Genomic DNA, 18,182 nt, shown 5'->3' on the forward strand with positions numbered 1-18,182 from the left:
AAGCTGGTGCTTAATAAAAATAAGTAAGAATAAAGAAATTTCTAACATTAAAAAAAAAAAGTATTTTCTGTAAACGCATATCTATGCTGAGCCATGAGCAAGGAAATTTCCCCTCTTTTGCCCCATCACCTCCCCATCAAAGTCCAAAAATGAACTTCCTCCTTCTATCCTCAACATGTTTACCGGACCCTCCTATACCCAATGAGTTATCAGTAAATGTTTGTCAATGGTGTTCTTCATGGGACTTAAAATCAAAGACAGTGATGAAGATCCACCTGAAATGTACTTTGAGGCCAAGTAAAAATGAACCAAAAATACAAACGGGTGATAATGACATAATTCCATTATTTGGCTTGTGGTTGCGAGGGGAAGTGGCTATCTAGAAAGTGATGAGCTGGGACTAGGCATTGTTCTGGAGGGGCACAGTCTGAAGCCAGAGAAAACCTAAGTGTGATCCTGAGCTGCACTGGCCCCTGCTTCCCAGCGACATGTGATGATGTGCCTTTCTAGAAAGTTCTCTGATTTCCCTAAGTCTCTGTTTCTTCCTCTGCAAAATTGGAGTGATTATAGCCATATTACATGACTTACTAGTGACAGAGAGATATCCTGTGCTGAACCCCTGCACCAAGAACAGCCTCCAGGGGCTTGGGAGAGGGGAGCTGAGTTGGGGTGAGGGAGATGCCTGCAGATGGCTTGTTCTGCTGAAGCTGTTGAGCAGAGATGAACCATGGACTGTGATCTGTCCAGGAATTCAGTGGTCATGAAGATTAGGGGAAAGTGGATTCTAACCAACAACCCTGCGCAAGCTCACTTGTTCACTTGGAGTCTGTGTCTTTGTAAAGATGTGTTCTCCTTCCCTAGAGGCATACCTACTGTCAAGATTGAGGAAGAAACTTCAGCTCTAGGCACCCTGGGACCAGAGATAACTGAATGGAGTTGGAGCACCCTCGGTGTGGAGGGACAACTTGGTCAACTGACGCAACAACTCTCCCTGCCTCACTCCCAACCCCTCCCCAACCCCCAACATTTGCAAACTTACCATGTCCTGCAGCTATCCTGAGAAATGCTGTGCCAGGAACTGATCTCAGTTTCTTTTTGACTCAAAGAGAAACTGGTAAACAGAGTCAGATGAGCAGAGCAAAGGGGACCACAAATGTTCCCCGTTGCACATTGGGGGTTTGCTGGGTTACATTTAGCAGAACCTGCTTCCCCATCCGCAAACAAAATGCAGGGAATGGCCTATGTTACAACCTTCCCAATGTTAACAACTTTGGAGCTCTTTTGCTGCCCAAACTTCATCCAGTGAGTTACAGTGGAGAGAGCTCTGGACAGGTGCACCCAAGTCCTAGACAGAAGTGTTGTTCTGTCATGTGGTGGTTGTAGGACTTGGCCAAGCCAGTTAAACCCTCTGAACTGCAGTGTCTCCAACCACAAAAGACAAGGCCAATGATGCCGCTTCTAACATTCCCCGGAGGGCTTAAATTATCAAATCTGAAATCCTATAAACTTTTGGTCAGTCCACAAAAGATTTCGAAATCCTTTAAAATGCTGTTCCTTGCCCCTCCTCACCACCAAATATACTCCACTTGTCAGTGTTTCATATTTACAATCTCACCCGTTCCAGGAAATATTTCTTTGCCCACTCCTACCAGTAATCTACTCATCCCCAGCCAGGAGAACTGAAAGTAGTGACAGGCCATTTACAAACATTCAAATCAGCAGGAGGAAACTGCCCAAGGAGAAAAACCAAAAACAAAAACTAGATTTGGGTGTTCACAGAAGCACTTCCATTTGGTCCCAAAGTTGAAATACTTTTTTAAATTACGTAATGAAACCCTCCTTGATTCTATCTCCGTTGATTCGTTCTTGCTTAGCAATGAGAACACTGCACGGAATCAGATGAAGACCTTAGGGTCAAGCTTGCTCTGTGTAGATATAGGTACAGATACCCAAACCATGTGCTACGCTGGCCATACAAACAAAATACTTGGGGCTCAGACAAAAAAAAGGAATTCATTTTGGCTGGACAAAACTGGGAGAAACTCTCTGAGAAGGTGGCATTTGAGTTGGGTCTTTCCCACAGGTGAAGGAGATGAGGGGAAAGAGGTGGGGGAGAGCCAGGAGGAGGGTGCACCCAGATCTGAGGACTGACACCCGAGACGGTCTCATTCTGCATGCCCAATGTGGCTAACTAAAGAGATTATTTCTTGTCAGACTTCACAAGGCATCCTGGGACATGTGTTGGGTCACATTGGCCATATCCAGCCCTAATGGCAGCCACATCGAGTTGCAGCCCCTGTGGAGGCCTCATGGTTCCACAGCCCCCTGTCACAGAGGGTCTCAGAATCCCGTAGCAGCCTGCCAGGTACTGAGTGGATAGGCCTCCATCTCTGCTTATACCTTTAGGCCATCAAACCAGTAAGGTTGCCTCCGATCCAAAACAATGTTCTAGAGCAGGTTCCTGCAGGAATGACTGATAAGCACATACAGAAATAAGCAGCTATATTCAGCACAGTGTTATCAGCAATAGACAGCATGGCTCTTAACTATAGCTAGTCATATGGTGGGCATGGTGACTGTAGTTAATAACACTGTACTGCATACTTAGAAGTTGCTAAGAGACTAGATCTTAAAAGTTCTCATCACAAGAAAAAAATTCTGTGACTATGTGTGGTGATGGGTGTTAAGCAGACTTACTGAGGTGATCATGTCACGATACATATAAATATTGAGTCATTCCATTGTATTCCTGAAGCTGTACGTTGGATGTCAATTATACCTCAATTTAAAACCAGCAGCAGCGTCCACCAGGGGCCAGCATGAGCTTACCAAGATCAGTCTTGCTCGGATAGCCTGTTCTTTTCCTGACAGAATGACTACGTAGGCAGATGAAGGAGACTGCTCACACACCAGATCTGTACTTCTCTGGGCTGTTGGATACATCTCCTGTGGACAAGGGCAGAAATATAGGCTGGATATCAGAACAATTGAGTCATGAGTTGAGGTTGGTAGTTGGTTAAACGATTGTACCAGAAGGGACAGAAATGGATCAAGGAGAGAGATTTCTAGGGAGAGAGAGCCCTCACATAAATTTCTTTCATCTGTTTTATACAACTTTTTGTTGTTGTGGATTGATTTGGGTTAGGGTACTGAAGACCGGCTTACCTAATCTGCATGTGTTACAGCCAAGAGGAACTACAGTGGGATCCAAAATGATCTTAGGAAGCTAACAAAGACAAAGTTCAAAAGAGATAAGGTTCTGCACTTCGGTCCCCCAAATGAATCACAGAAATATAAATTGGGGGGCAAAGAAGTACACCTTAGATGGAAAGAATCCTGCAGGTGAGTTTGCAGACAGTAAGCTTAATGAGGCTGGGCGAAATCACTGGAGCCCTGGAAAAGCTGTTGTCCTTCTCCACCCCCGTGTCTGTTTCTACCCCTCCACTAACAAGTCCTTTAGTCTCTGGGTCTCCATCCGGGTTTCTAGAATCAACAAGTTGGACTAAATCTCCAGGTCCCTGACAGCAGTAAATTTGAAGACCCAGCCCTTTACCTTCTCTGGAATTGGGGTCAGCGTTCACTCCACTACCTTCTCGAGTGCCTTTCTGAGCTGCAGAACCTGGAAAGTTGGAAGGGACGAAGACTCCCTTGCCACACGGTGTGGGGCCCAGCTGAGGTCTGGCCACTCGGAAGCCTTTGGACAACATACAGAAGGTGAAAGTGAAGAAGAGGCTGTACTTCGGTCGCTTCTGTTCCTTCTGGAAACAGGGTGCAGAGGGTTTGGGGTTTTCCATAGCAGCCGTGGCAGAGATTCCAGCGTCCAGGATCTAGCTCAGCGGTGCTCAGAGGCAGGGCCCTGAGCATCCATTTCTTGGACTAGAGCAGACCAGGTTCCCTCCTGGTGCCCCCGAAATCATTGCTTCTTTCTTATCTTATCATGGCTATTTCTCTGATCACAGCTGTGTCCGAGTGGTCCTTGACTGGCGATTTTCTGATCATGGAAGGAGCAACATCTCCCACAGTGGCTTGATACTGGGAGGCTTCGCTGAAAACTCAAACTAGAATCTGTTTCTTCATCTATCCCAACTATTCTGTAGGCTGTTAAATACTATGTAATAAATTCCTTCCTACTTCATCCAGCTAGAGTGGATTCTGCTCTCCAAAACTGAATGCTGATCAATATGACAGTATACTTTGTTTTGTTTTTTTTTTAAGTCCTGGAAGAGCACACACCAAATTGTTAGATGGTGGTGACCTCTGTAACCACCGGGGGGGTGGGAAGGTGGCATCCGAAAGCAGACTTGAACATTTTTCTATATACTGTGACTTTTTAAAAATAGAGACAACATAGTCCCTCATGAGGCTATGCTTAAAAAATTAAATAAGGTGGATGACTTGTATGTTGAAAGCACAATTTGTGGCATAATCAAAAGCAGCTTTTTAATCTTTTCATAATCCATTTAAAATGTATTCAATGGGTCAGGGGCGCCTGGGTGGCTCAGTCGTTAAGCGTCTGCCTTCGGCTCAGGTCATGATCCCAGGGTCCTGGGATCGAGCCCCGCATTGGGCTCCCTGCTCTGCGGGAAGCCTGCTTCTCCCTCTCCCACTCCCCCTGCTTGTGTTCCCTCTCTCACTGTGTCTCTCTCTGTCAAATAAATAAAATCTCTTAAAAAAAAAAATGTATTCGATGGGTCAATCTTGCCCTGCTCCCAGCACTTTCCTAGCGGTATTGGCATCCATTGGGAGCTTGTTAGAAATGCTGGATCTCGGGCCCCACCTTGGACCCACTGAATTAGAACCTGCATCAGAAGAGCACTAGGTGACTCACATGTACATTAAGGTTTGAGACAATTCATGATTTTTCTGCTTCTCTTGATAATCGATAATCCCATAATGACTTTAGGTCACAAGCATAGTTTCAATTTATAAATTAGAATGCCCAGTCCTCCATGTTCGTCAGACCCCAATCTTAATTCAAAGGTAAGTCTTTGTCCTGCTTACCGAGCTGAGGTCCTGATGTGGGGAAGGAGCTTGATGGGTCTTCCTCCCCCTTTCCTCCTCCCCCATCCCCTCCCCCTACCTCTCTCATAAAGATGTTTCCCTTGGGTCTCACCTAAGCCAAAATTGGAGAGAAGAGAGAAGGGAGGATGGGTAGGGAAACAGAAAGTTCTCATGTACCTGGGCAGTTTTCTGCTCTCTGAACTTGGCAGGTCACATAAGCCAATGCTTTTTCCCATGGGTACTTTTGCGGACTTTTTGGAGATGTTTATATCGGAGGACTGCTCTCTCTGGGCCTGTGTTCAAGGCAGAGGCCTCATGCATCTCGCCTCTAGGTGTTCACTTGCACCTCTCCCCTCAGCTCCTGGAATTCAGGTTCACCTTCAGCTTTTTGGTGACTTCATCAACCCCTCCTGGTGGCCTTAGGTACAGGAACCAAGACAACCCCATGCCAGCTTGTAACCAAATTCAAGTTCATAGGCCCAATGCACAACAAAGACCATTACTGAGACATCAGGTATACAGCAAGGAAAGGGTTTATTCCAGAGGCCACGAAATGAGGAGACTTGAGGGCAAGCCTCAAATCAGCCTCCCCAAGGAGGAGAGTCAGGGATCTTTAAAGGCAAATGAAAAGCATAGCTGCAGCTGAGTTTATTAGTCTGTAGCTGGGATTAGTCCCATTAACCCTATGAGTGCCGGTTTCAGGCTCTGTCTTTTAGGAACCATGGAAATACATAGAGGGCTTTGCTCCAGGATATTCTGTAGCACAGGCTGATCCCAAAACAAGCTCTTCTATGCTACAGCCACCGCTCACCTTAACCTTCTCAGGTGTGAGTCAGGCCCGGTTCCCTGTCAGTCTCCCAACTGAACACATTTCAGACCTCTCTGGGTGACTCCATGGGTATCTTCCTCATTAGGCTTGAGGGAGACCTGGGGAGCTTCCCACACCTTCGCACTATGAGGAAGAATTATCATGGGAACTCACACCATGGCAAAGGAATCTCTTTACAAATCCTCTCTCTTGGGGAACCTGGGTGGCTCAGTCGTTAAGCGTCTGCCTTCGGCTCAGGTCATGATCCCAGGGTCCTGGGATCGAGCCCCGCATCGAGCCCCGCATCGAGCCCTGCATCGGGCTCCCTGCTCAGCAGGAAGCCTGCTTCTCCCTCTCCCACTCCCCCTGCTTGTGTTCCCTCTCTCGCTGTGTCTCTCTCTGTCAAATAAATAAAATCTTAAAAAAAAAAAATCCTCTCTCTTCCCCTTTTAATCTCCTCGATGTGACTACAGAGTCCAGAAGTCAGGGAATAGATCCTCCACCATTTCCTCTGTAAATTGTGCATGTGATAATCTGGTTTCAGAATTTCACATCTATTGTATCATGAAATATCACTTTAGACATCCCGTCACGAGTGCAATTGCTTGACTGTAAAAAATAAAAATAAAATCCTGCCTTCCTGCCTTATTCTCCCAGACACCCCCCCTCCTCCAAGGAACTGTAATCAGTTGTGGGTCCCACATTTTAAACCAGATAGAAAGCAGCTGGAGATGTGCTCAGAAAAGCCGGGATGGAGAAGGAACTCCAAATTAGGGACAGTTGAAAACACTGAAAAAAAACCAAACAAGAAAAAGAGTCTATCTTTAATAAAGCCTAAACATGACCTAATCAGAGTCTTTAAAATCTGTGAAGGGCTAACAAGAGGATCAGGAATTAGATTTGTCCTGTGTACCCCTAAGAGGTGCAGTGAATAAAAGTTATAACAAAACTGTTTCAAATTACATTTGAACCCAAGTCTGAACTCCTGAGCCAGGGTTCTAAACCTCTATACTCTGCTACCTCTAGGCCCAAAGCTAATTAGCTTGGCTATTACAATTTAACATGGTACATTGGGGGCATATTTACTTTAAGAGAGGAGGAGAATGGTAATCTCCCACATCACTGCAATAAGATGGGCTCCCTTGAACTGAAAAAGACAAAAGTGTATTACACCTATTCTTTTGCCTTAGATATAGCTGGATCAGGGATATACAATTATATGAGGCCTCTTATTATGAGGAGAATATCAAGCATTGAAACCAATTATCTTTGCAGGTGTGGTGACTGGGGAATGAGCTAAGCTAATATGGGCTAACTGTAGCATATGTTGGAAATAAGAGCTCTACTTGGCAGAAAGTCTGCATTTAATAAGTAAGTATGGTCAGGAGTGCATTTCCCTTAGTTAACTACGGACCAGCCATCATGTAATTCAGAAGATGGGTGGGGCAGCGTTACAAATAGGGGCATTGACTCCAGAGGGACTGAACTGCTCAGCACTACATGACACTAGGTTAGTAATGGTTCAGGATCCAATGGGAATATTAAACAGTGGATAAAGAGTTAAGAGGTTCTCTGGGTCTAATTAAGAAATAGGAGCATGATGGTGTGCTCTCTTGACTAGGGTAGGAGAGACAAGCCCTCTCATCTATATCTAGTGGAAGTTCGAATTGCTACAATCTCTTTGAAGGATAATTTGACAACATCTATTAAAATACAATATAAAATCCAGCAATTCTACTTCCAAGAGTTTATCCCACAGATATATTCAAAGACATGTGTAAAGATGTAGGGGTGGGGCACCTGGGTGGCTCAGTCGGTTAAGCGTCCGACTCTTGATTTCGGCTCAGGTGATGATCTCAGGGTCATTGGATCAAGCCGTGTAGGGCTCTGCGCTCACTGGGGAGTCTGCTTGAGGATTCTCTCTCACTCTCTCTCTGTTCCTCCCCCAGAGCGTGTTCTCTCTCTCTCTCTCAAATAAATAAAAAAATAAATAAATCTTAAAAAAAAAAAAAGACATAGGGGTAAGGATATTCACTGCAGCATAAAGTCAAACAGCAAATGTTTAGAATCATCTAATACTCTGTCGATAGGGACTGGCAGATGTCATCTCTCCAGGAATGATTTGTGAACCCCCACTTTGGTCTTAGTGTCCCTCCGCTGTGCTTCTAAGCATCTTAGCATCCTCTGTCTTAAAACTTCTAGTAATGAAAGAATCCATTTACTTGTCTGTGTCTCCCTGTAAGGTTTCTCTTATTTCCCTCATTTTTCTGATGAGGACACTTGGGCTCAGAAGGCTTGAGCAGCCCCCCATCGGGTTTGAGGCAAGAGTATATGCCAAGGTACAGTGGTGGGCGAGGGGCTGGGGTGTTGGGGAGAGAGCAAGTGGCCAGTGTCACTGCGGTACAGGGTGAATGGGCTCCATAGGCCACGATAGGGAGTTTGGACTTCAACCAGAGGATGTGATCCAATCTCTTAGGGAAAAAGTCATCAGTGTAGGACCCAAAGAGTTCCCCTTTTCCATAGAGTTAAGACGAGATAAGAAACTGAGACTCGGGGAGGCTGAGATCCAACTGGAACAACTTGCCAGGATCATCTCTGCTCTCTGATAGCAGACCTTTGGTTTCCTTGTCTGGAATCTGGGTTAAGGTCTGAGACCTGAGTCTGAGGCACTGAACTGAACCGGGAACCAGAGAGAAGCAACTTCCTCCCCAGGCTTCTCCAGCATGTTTTGCTATCGTTTTTTGCTTTGGAATGAGCTCTAAGCTCTCCCAAATGCATATTGGAACCTCAGCCGGAAGCTGGATGAGGTCATTTTTTCCCCCAGAGGGGCATGGCCAGTAAGTTGCCTGTCTGATGTTTCCTGCTATTTTCGTAGTGTAGGCCTTCCTGGAGATCATTAACAGGTGTTATAGGGGATGATCTATGAGAGCTGGGGGTTTAAAACAGTGTTCTAGAGACATATGAGTCAATCCCTCCCACCCCTGGCGAGACACAGAGAGAGAGAGAGAATGATTGATTCTCTCTCTCATCATGAATGATTTCCATTCTCATGCTTAAGTCTTGTTCTTCCCTATCTCCCACATCTCTAGTGCAAAAGGGAGGTCGGTGGCAGGACAGGAAGAAGGGTATTGCGGCTGCTAACAGGATGTTAGTGAAGGAGATACTGTCATACGAGCTCTCTTGTGAGTGGCTATGTCACTTTTTTTTCCTCTCTTGAAAAATGATCAACCGGTTTCTTTGGCTTCTGCGGTTTTTGACTTGAGATCCTTTGATTACTAAGCTTCTTGGCACTAAAACTGGTCACTTCCTGTCTAATTCAGAGATGGCAGAAACTTCAGGTGAACAAAATCAGAAGGAGGAAGGACTCTCGCCCCCGGAGTAGTGTGGGGTTAGCCAGGGAAGTCATCTCCTAGGAGAGTTCTGAGAAGAGAGATGAGTTTGCATTAGAAAGCCAGAAATCAGAACCACAGGGATTCTTGTACACCAGAACCCAGTACTGGATTATAGGGGCCTGGACATGCCTTCTCAGGAATAAGCAAGCGTCCACTGAGATCAGTTTAATTGATTCTTCTTTTCTGATTTTAAATTGACATCTCCTCCAATAAGGCTTATTGATGCCTTAAGTAAAGAATGCTTCCAAATACCCATCCCAAATATCCAACAGGCTGAAGGACTTCTTAACAAGACTTTCAGGTTCTGACCCCCTTTTACTTCTCCATGTTCATCTCCTATCATCTTGTCCCTAAAATTCACCTCCCCACACAGAAACACACACAATTCTCCAACCCCTCTCAATTATTTGCAGCTCTGCAAACACACTAGGATCTTTCAAGTCTCCATGTGTTTGTTTCCACAGCCTACTCACCCTACTCTCAATCTTTTTCACATCTCCGCTTGAAATCTTACTCTTCTTTCAAGATTCAGCTTCCTTCTCTGAATTTCCCTAGTGTTTCAGAGAGCACCTATCACATTGCATTGTAATTTATGTGTGTACCTGCCTGTCTCTCTTCCTGCATAATTTCAGTGACTTTGTAATAATATGGTGATGAATCATACTAAGAAGAATATGATGAAGGATGTTGATGTCATTCTGGTTGATCACTCAAAAATAAAGGGGAAATTGGGTTGTGACAAGTGCAAGTAGAAGTGAAAGATGGGAGGGTAGAGTTGTCAGCAGTTCTTAGCCTTAACAGTGCTGCTTACTTGATGAAGGGTATGGACCCAGTGACCTTCTGGGAATAAGTCACCAGCCCTGCAGAGAACGAGTGGCTCTAGCAGGCAGATGGGGGACTCATGAAAATGGGGCTTGTGGTGAACATATCCCTGAGATGGCAATTGACACGGTGTCTTGCTTTCTTCCTTCAAGTAACAGTAAAGTCACCATGCAAGTTGGGATATGGATCAGGTCATGTGTGTCTAGGTATGCTAGGGTTGAAGTGGCTCTTAGGGAAGTAAAAAAAAAAAAATGCAAAAAACTAGAATTCTGCAATTTTAAGCATTTGTCTTAAAACTTCCTTCAAAGAAATTTCTAAATGCAAATAATACCACTTGTTTTTAAGTTATAGCTGAAGTGAGCCTGGCCAGAGTCCATCCATCTGTCCAGCTACCCTGGGGCAAGAGGAGCCAAAGGGCTCATTATCTCAATGACCTTAAACACCCATCTATTTCCTGTGCTGAAACGTGTACTGGGTGGGCATCTCTGAAAAGCTAAGGGTGACTAAATAAACTTGAAAACAGAAACTTCAAAACCAAGTAGAAAGTAACAGAAGGGGAGTCCTGTGAGGGCAGGAAGAGATCAGAGGAAGGGCCCCGTGCTAACAGACTGCTCAAGTACGCTGCGACACCGAGATCGTCAGCCACCACACTTTATGGTGCTTCTATAACACGACCGCCAAACAAGGGCACGCGAGCGAGATGGCTTCGCGAGGTCTCTGCCGGTGAAGAGGGAGGAGCCTGGAGAGGGGACAATAGCGCCCCCGCCCCCTCAGCTCTCCACAATAGTGGTCTCTCGGGTTCCCGGGCTCACAGCAAAGTGGGAAGTGGGGGTCTCGAGCGGTTCCCTGTGCTCTGGGAAGGCCTGGGGCTCCTTTAACTCCAGGACCACCCGGCTCAGAAGGCCCTTGAGCAGCTGCATTTCTTGGAGCAGAAGGTCCACGTCGGGTTTCAGGTCTCCAGCGGATTGTTCCAAGGGCGTCGGCGGGGCGCAGGCCGGTGGCCCAGCAGTGGGGGCTCGGCCCGCGGGGAACTGCAGCCCCGATGAGGTGGTGTTGGGGACGGAGGTGACCGACAGGGCCGATCTGGACCCCGGGGGCTTTCTGAAGGAAAGCGGCTGGTTCCCCGGCGCCAACGCTGTGGCCTGTGGGACTGGGGCGGTGGTGGACGCCAAGTCCAGCGGAGAACCTGCGAACGCAGCACACGGCTCTCGCACGGCTTTCGCGGGAAGCGCGGCACACGGGCCAGAGGGGAGTTAAGGAGGGCCGGGATGGAGTGAAGGGGTGAGGGAGGAGTGAAGAGGCAGGGATGGGGTGGAGAGGAGGGAGGAAGGGGGATGGGTGAGGAGGGCCGAGGGGATGGGGTGGAGAGGAGCGAGGGATGGGAGGGGTGAGGAGGAGGGAAGGGATGGAAAGGAGAGAGGAAGGGGAGGGATGAGAAGTAGGAGGGGAGGAGGAGGGGAGGAGGGAACTCGGAGGCGAGGAGTGAGGAGGGCGGAGATGGTGAGCTGGGAGGGCCGGGTGGCGCGAGGGAGGCTCGGGGTGCGGAGGCGGGGCTGCCCGCCGGGGGTGGGGCGGGGGTGGTGGGATGGGTTGGGGGGGAACGTCCTGGGAGGGTGCGGTCACTCACCGCGCCCGGGGAGCTGCAACCAAGGGCTGCGTTTCCGGACGCTCCGCGTGGCGGTAGCGGCCTCGCACCAGAACGACTCGAGCTCCTCGACCTCGGGCTCGGGCACCGTGTACTCGGCGCGCCAGTCGAAGCGGCGCACCGGGCGACTGTACTTGTAGAAGGCGAACTGCAGCGGCGTGTCGCGCTTCTGCGGGTGCAGGCGGGTCTCGCAGCGCACGGCCACCCCGCCGCGGGCCTCCGCCCGGCCCGTCACCCTCAGCACCGGCGCCGGGAACAGCTCTGCGGAGAGGGGTTCCGGGGGCTGAGGGTGCACGGTGGGCCGGCGCAGGGGTCCCAGGGGACGAGGTCCCACGTGTCCACGGCCCCGCGACCCCTCTGCCCTTTGGGCTTCCCTCGAGGGCTCCTCGAGGACCAGGGAACCGAGAAGGGGTGGGAGGAGGCTGTGTGTGCGCGCAGAGGGAGGGAGGAAAGCCTTCTGAAGTGTGGGGCAGGGGGCCAAGGCCTCGAAGGACCGGGAGAGTTGGCAGAGATGTGGGGGGAGACGGGGCCAGACGCTGCCTGTCACATCCCGACTGACACCCAGTTTGGATCCCCGGGCTAGAGGGGGTGGCCGCGTCCGCCTCGCGGGATGCTCGGAGCCGTTCCCTCGCCCCACTCGCACAGCGACCCCTACCACGGCCGCGCCTTCTGGCTGGGACTTGGATAGAGCTGCCCCCTATATGGAGTTACCACCCGGAGCAAGAAGCCGGAGGTGTGCGGGAGGGAAGGGACAGTCGTCCCCACGCAGGCTGCGCATCAGGGGCGCCTTCACTGCGGAGGAGAGGCGAAAGCTTGTGCGGCCTAGGGGAGAGATCCGCGGCGCGGCCGCGACTTGAACCTCCGCCCTCCGTGCCCGCCTTGGTTCCTGTCCCAGAATTTCCCAGCGCTCGTTGGCCTCCCTCCCGGGCCCCAGGTGTGCCCCACCTTGCACGGTCACGGCCACCTTAGCGGAGAACATGGGCGCGCCCTCCACCGGGATGCGCAAGGTGCCGGAGCACTGGTAGCGCCCGCTGTCGGCGGCGCGCGCCTGCGGCACGGTGTAGCCGGCGCCCGAGGGGAAGTAGCGCACCGCCTTGCCGTCGTGATAGTAGTGAAGCTTGTAGACCACCTTGTCGTACCAGCCGCGGCAGCGCAGCACCAGCGGCTCGCCCTCGAACACCGCGGCGTAGGGCACTTGCAGGATCAGCCAGTCTACGACAGTCACCAGCGACAGGCCTGACTCCAAGAGACGTCCAGCCCTGGGGGTCTCCCTTGCCTCTCCCTGCTTGCTGCCCGACCCCGCGCAGCGGCTCGCCTCCTCCCCACTTAATACGCGGCAGGCAGGCGCCCCAAGGGCCTCAGGGCTGGATGCATCGGGAGGCGAGGGGAGAGCAAAGCCAACGGGCCCGTCTTTCCTTAGGGATTAGGAAGGCAAAGATGGCCTGGTTCTAGGTTCCAGCCTCATCGAAAAGTAATGGCCATCAGAATCCAGTTTACACTTCCCAGGATGCCCTAGGGGCCTTCTTCACCTGGGCCCTGTTTACCTTTCCAGCACCATCTCAGTACTGTCGCCTGTCCAGTGTCTCCCTCACTGTCCCCACCTCCCACTCCTAATGCAGGCTAAGTCCAGCCACACCCAGCATACGTATTGGGAGCACTGGCCCTGCTCTGAGCCCAGGGCCTTTGTACCTGTCAAGAAGATCCCCCCCCACACCTGTTTTAGTTAAGACCTACTTGTCCTGCAGGTCTAGCCTTAGATCTTTTCTCCTCCAGAAAACTTCCCCAACCCGGCTGGACAGCCTTACATACTGCCCACAGCACCCCAAATTTGCTGATCACCATCGTCATCATACCTGATGCTTACATAACCCTAATATGTTCCGGATGCCATTTGAGGAGTTTTACTTGGAGAAAGAATTCTGCAAGTAACAGCCACAATCCGTAGACCACTCTATTCCACAATCAGTAACCACCTTCTCTCATGGCCAGTATCTTATCTGAACTATCAATTTCCAAACAACAAACCACAGAGTATAGACATGAAGCGTATGTAGATACTAATGGTGTGATGATCTTTGAATTCTGAATACAAATTGTGGCCTATCTGGCTAAGATGACATAATATTTCCTACAAAGTAGCCACTCCTGTACTCTAAAGAACAAATTATTGCTATTTTCTTATCCTGCTTTGAAACCCTTTAAGTAACCCCAAGAAGTCAGTTTCTGAATTGAGCCCTATGTACACATGTGTATGTCTGCAATAGATTTTTAAGCGCTTTGTTCCACTGCTGCTCTCTTTTTCTTTAACAGTGTGTCATAATTCATTTTTCATCCTCACAACAACCAAAGAGACAGATACAACTATTGTCCCTATTTTACTGCTGGGAAGCACAGAGAAGCATCGTGCTGTTCAATCAGGAGTAATTCTCCCAGCTGCATGCAGCCTGCCCAGGGACCCTCACTCCCCACCCCACCCCCACCTTGCTCTGCCCTTTCCTTCCCTGACCCCTCCCCCCGAAGTTCCCTGTCCAGTATCCCAGGTCTTCAGAGCCTCTGCCCTTCTGAGCTAGTCTCATAAATAAGCACAAATGTTTATTGCCTCCCTCTTGGGCAGAGGGCTGAGGGGACCTTTGGGGTCAGACAAGCCTTACCGCATCTCTCACATAGTACCATGCAGGGCCCCTCCTGCTGCAGAGACCCAAGATAGTCCCCATTTCGTGCCCCAGTGGGAGTGGCCTGGTGTCCTCTCTCACTGGAGGGCCAGTATGGCCAGAGGAGATGTGTGGAACGCCTGCCCCCCTACTCAAACACTCACCGTTGGAAACAGAGAGGTGGATGGGGTCACTGACAGGTGCTCCCCGAGTCTGGCATCGATACACCCCTGGTGTCTGCACCTCGATGCTCTTCTTGTGAGAGGGCAGAAGGAGGTGGCCCAGGTACCAGAGAGTGCTGATGGGCCGGAGATCCAGCAGCGGAGGGTGGTACCCATCACAGCGCAAGGTCACCCGCTCCCCCTTAAAGATTGTGGTCCAGGGCGGGTGTAGAGACAATATGGGCTTCTCCAGAGTAGCTGGGGGTATGTGTGAGAGGGGGCAATGTGGGAAAGAGAATCAAGGTGAGGTGCCCAGAATGTGGCCTGAGGTTGGCAAAGCTGAGAAAATTCCAGCTTCCAGGACCCTGCCTACATGACTAAACCCATCCCCGTGGCAGGACACACCACACGGGACTACAAGCTACCAGTACCCATTTCGAAGGGCTTAGAGGCAAACTGAGTCACAGGGACTGGGGAGAAACGTGGGAAGAGACAGTGTCCCGCAACGGCCAGGAAGTGGGGAGCACTTAGGGGGGTTGGTGTGGAAGTTGTTGAAAATTGGGCTGAGGGATGTGGAAGACTCACCAGCCCGCCCGCCGCTTGGAACTGCAAAATGAGAATTGAAGAACAGTGTCATGTTGGGGATGAGAGGAAAGTAAGGGCCCCCTTCACCATAGGAAAATCTCCAGGGGTCTCAAGACCTGTTTTCCTTCTGCTTTTAGTTTCCCTGGCTCTGAGAAAACCCCCTTCTCTTTATCCTTGAAAAATAGTGAACTGCTGTTTGGAATCCAGGAATATCCCCCCAACACACACACACACACACGCACACATACACCACACACACTCTGGCCCCCACTCTCTCCCACAGCCAGTCCTTACGCCACTGTTGACGCACTGAGGACTCACCCAGGAGCAGAAGGGCTGTCAGCGCCCACATGATGGACCCACCTGCAGCAGCAGCAGGACGATGTCTGCAATAAATTTTTTTTTTAAAGATTTTATTTATTTGATAGAGAGACACAGTGAGAGAGGGAACACAAGCAGGGGGAGCGGGAGAGGGAGAAGCAGGCTTCCCGCGGAGCAGGGAGCCCGATGCGGGGCTCGATCCCAGGACTCCGGGATGATGACCTGAGCCGAAGGCAGACGCTTAATGACTGAGCCACCCAGGCGCCCCTGCAATAAATTTTTAAGCGCTTTGTTCAACTGCTGCTCTCTTTTTTCCTTAACAACACGTCGTTATTCATTTTTCATCCTCACAGCAACCAAAGAGACAGATACAATTATTGTCTCTATTTTACTGCTGGAAAGGCTGACCGATGCTGACCACTGAGCCCTGGGGGACAGTGCTGCTCTCTCCCACCCATTCCTAATTCCTGAAGATGATGACTGGAGACAGCAGGACACGGGCTGGATAAGTGTCCGCCCTCAGGTGTCCCAGGCACCAGGCACCATCCCACCTACCACCCCTGAAGCCACCTCATGTCTCAGGCCAGCCCCAACCCCTGTAGAGAAGGCGTGCAGAGCAGAGTCTATGCCCTCTGCAGCCCAAGAAAGCCACATAGAACCCCAGATGGTGGCAGGTCCCCTTCAGGCTTCCATTGACATCCTCCTCCCATCCCACCTCCTCCCTACCTTCCAGCTGGCCCTGTAAGCCTCAATTGAAGAAAATACCTCCCCATGTCCTCAAGGTCTACCTGCAGCCTTTATGCTGCTCACTCCCTGATGGTGTGAGGCCTTGGGAGGTCGGCACTGGGCTCCCTGAGCCCAGAGCTCGCAGCCTCCCACAGATGAGCTGGACAGAAGGGTATGATTCGCCAACCAACTTGTGTGTCACTGTCTTCCAGAGTTCCAGTTAAGAAGGGAAATGCAATGTGTTACCCCTTTTTTCTCCCTTCCTGAAAACTTAAACCCTCAGAAATGAGAAAATTGCTTTCTACCCACCCCAGTGATCTCCTCCTACTGCATCTCTGCTCACTTGTGCCTTCCTTCCCTCTAACCATCCCTGCAAGCCTCCCCAGCCATGCCCCATTGCCAGGACTCCTTACCTGGGGCAGAGAAGTCACTGCATCAGCCCCTCAGAAACTTCTCAGATCTGACCTCCCAGCTCTAATTTTTGTGCTTTTCGAGCCATGTGATCATACCCTAAGCAATGGGGAACCTGAATTCTCATGTAAATACTTAATGAATTTTCCAACCTGATTGTATGTCTCCTTGGACCGTCTCCTGTCCTCACCTGTGGTACAGTACTGGGCAGCTCCTTCCTCTGGAACTCTCTGGCAAGGAGGAAAAGGACTATCAGACGCTGTCAACTCTCTTAAACACAGTCTCCCCCCTCTTGCTTGCTCATGGCCAAAGCTCCACTCTGAGAATTCCCTCATAGTTTCCTTTAATATGCCAGTTTTTGTTAAAAATGCAAATGTCTCTTAGGGAAATGTGATTGGTCGTTTAAGGTATGCTGGCCATTTCAGATCCTGTTTGAGAGCAGGTTTTGATAAATGACAGATAGTCATATGGGTCTGAAAAGTAGGGAGGTACTTGATAAGGGGCTCAGGAGGGAGGGAGGGAGAGAGGAACTAGATAATAGGAACAGAGATTTATAAACTGCCTGCTTTAGGGGTGCCCGGGCTAGACAATGCTGCCAGGCTTCCCCACACCCCTCCAAGACCAGTGTGGGCCTCTCACATCATCCACAGCCTCCCCACATCATGCCGCAGGAGACTGACTCCTGCACCAGGTCACCACCTCTATGGTAAGGATGTGATGCACCTGTCAGTGGTCCCTTGCTCTGCACAGGCAGTCTCTATTTTGGCTTCTTATCACTCAGAACACAGATCTCAGCCTCTTTCCCAGATTCCACAAGAAACCTTATTACACCAAATATTCATGAGGTGTATAGTCTTCCTGAAAATCTCTAGACTTATCGATAGGGTTCCTATCATACAGTGCTCAGAATCAGGCTTGAAGAATCTCCCACCCAACATATCTTTATTCTGGACTTCTGCATTTTCCCCGAGTTGGATCTTTTTCTCCATCCAGGACTTTGCCCCATCCAGGAAATGCTCCATCTGCATTTGCCCCGAGTTGGATCTTTTTCTCCATCCAGGACTTTTTCTCCGTCCAGGACTTTAAACTTTTCAGGTTTAAGTTTTCAGGAAGGGAGAAAAAAGGGGTAACACATTGCATTTCCCTTCTTAACTGAAGGGAATTTCTAATTCTTCACCCCTTTGCTATGCAGAGAAATGTAGCCCACGGCGGACACCATCTTCCTGCGTTTCCTCCTGACAAGGGGCCGTTGAGGAACGATTATTAGTAACCAAGGTGATAGAGCTGGGATGTGAGTAGAAGTCCATCTCGCTCCCAAATGTGCTCTCTGTCTCTCCTGCTCACAGCAGTTTGTCATCCCAGACTCTTCAGGTGCCCTCTCTAGTTCTATTATTTCTTTTTTTACCTCTATCCACACTACCCTTCTCCTCTGCTCCACAAGAGCACGCATCGTACGGCACTTACCGGATGTGTCTGGACACACACATAGGTTTATCCCTGAGAAATGTCTCGTGTTATTGATTTACATAAATGGTATTGTGTTCTGGGTATTATTTTCTCTTTTAGAACAAAAGCCAGAGTTAAGAGGAATTTGCCCACCCCCCCCTTTGTTCCCCTGCATCTATGATTGAGCTGGGATATCTCATCTCATCTTCTCCG

The 18,182-nt window shown here is 49.7% G+C and overlaps 1 protein-coding gene and 1 long non-coding RNA gene across 2 annotated transcripts in view; one reads left to right on the top strand and one right to left on the bottom strand.

The window, feature by feature from the left end:
* The window catches only part of LOC145722376 (uncharacterized), a 15,510-nt gene extending 11,375 nt beyond the window's left edge, over positions 1-4,135 (top strand). Inside the window, exon 3 of the long non-coding RNA XR_014146616.1 lies at positions 862-4,135. This is a non-coding gene — a long non-coding RNA (uncharacterized LOC145722376). The remainder of the gene's footprint in view (positions 1-861) is intronic.
* A 6,531-nt stretch (positions 4,136-10,666) lies between these two features.
* Positions 10,667-14,748, bottom strand: FCRLB (Fc receptor like B; the record flags this gene model as incomplete). Its single annotated transcript, XM_006738768.2, has 4 exons — positions 10,667-11,209; positions 11,651-11,929; positions 12,614-12,880; positions 14,484-14,748. Coding segments are annotated over 4 exons (1,227 nt in total), but the record flags the coding sequence as incomplete, so codon positions are not given.
* Positions 14,749-18,182: the final 3,434 nt, after the last annotated feature.

Source organism: Leptonychotes weddellii, chromosome 6, assembly GCF_054177405.1.
Source record: "Leptonychotes weddellii isolate Sample4059 chromosome 6, ASM5417740v2, whole genome shotgun sequence".
In the NCBI taxonomy this organism is placed as follows: domain Eukaryota; kingdom Metazoa; phylum Chordata; class Mammalia; order Carnivora; family Phocidae; genus Leptonychotes; species Leptonychotes weddellii.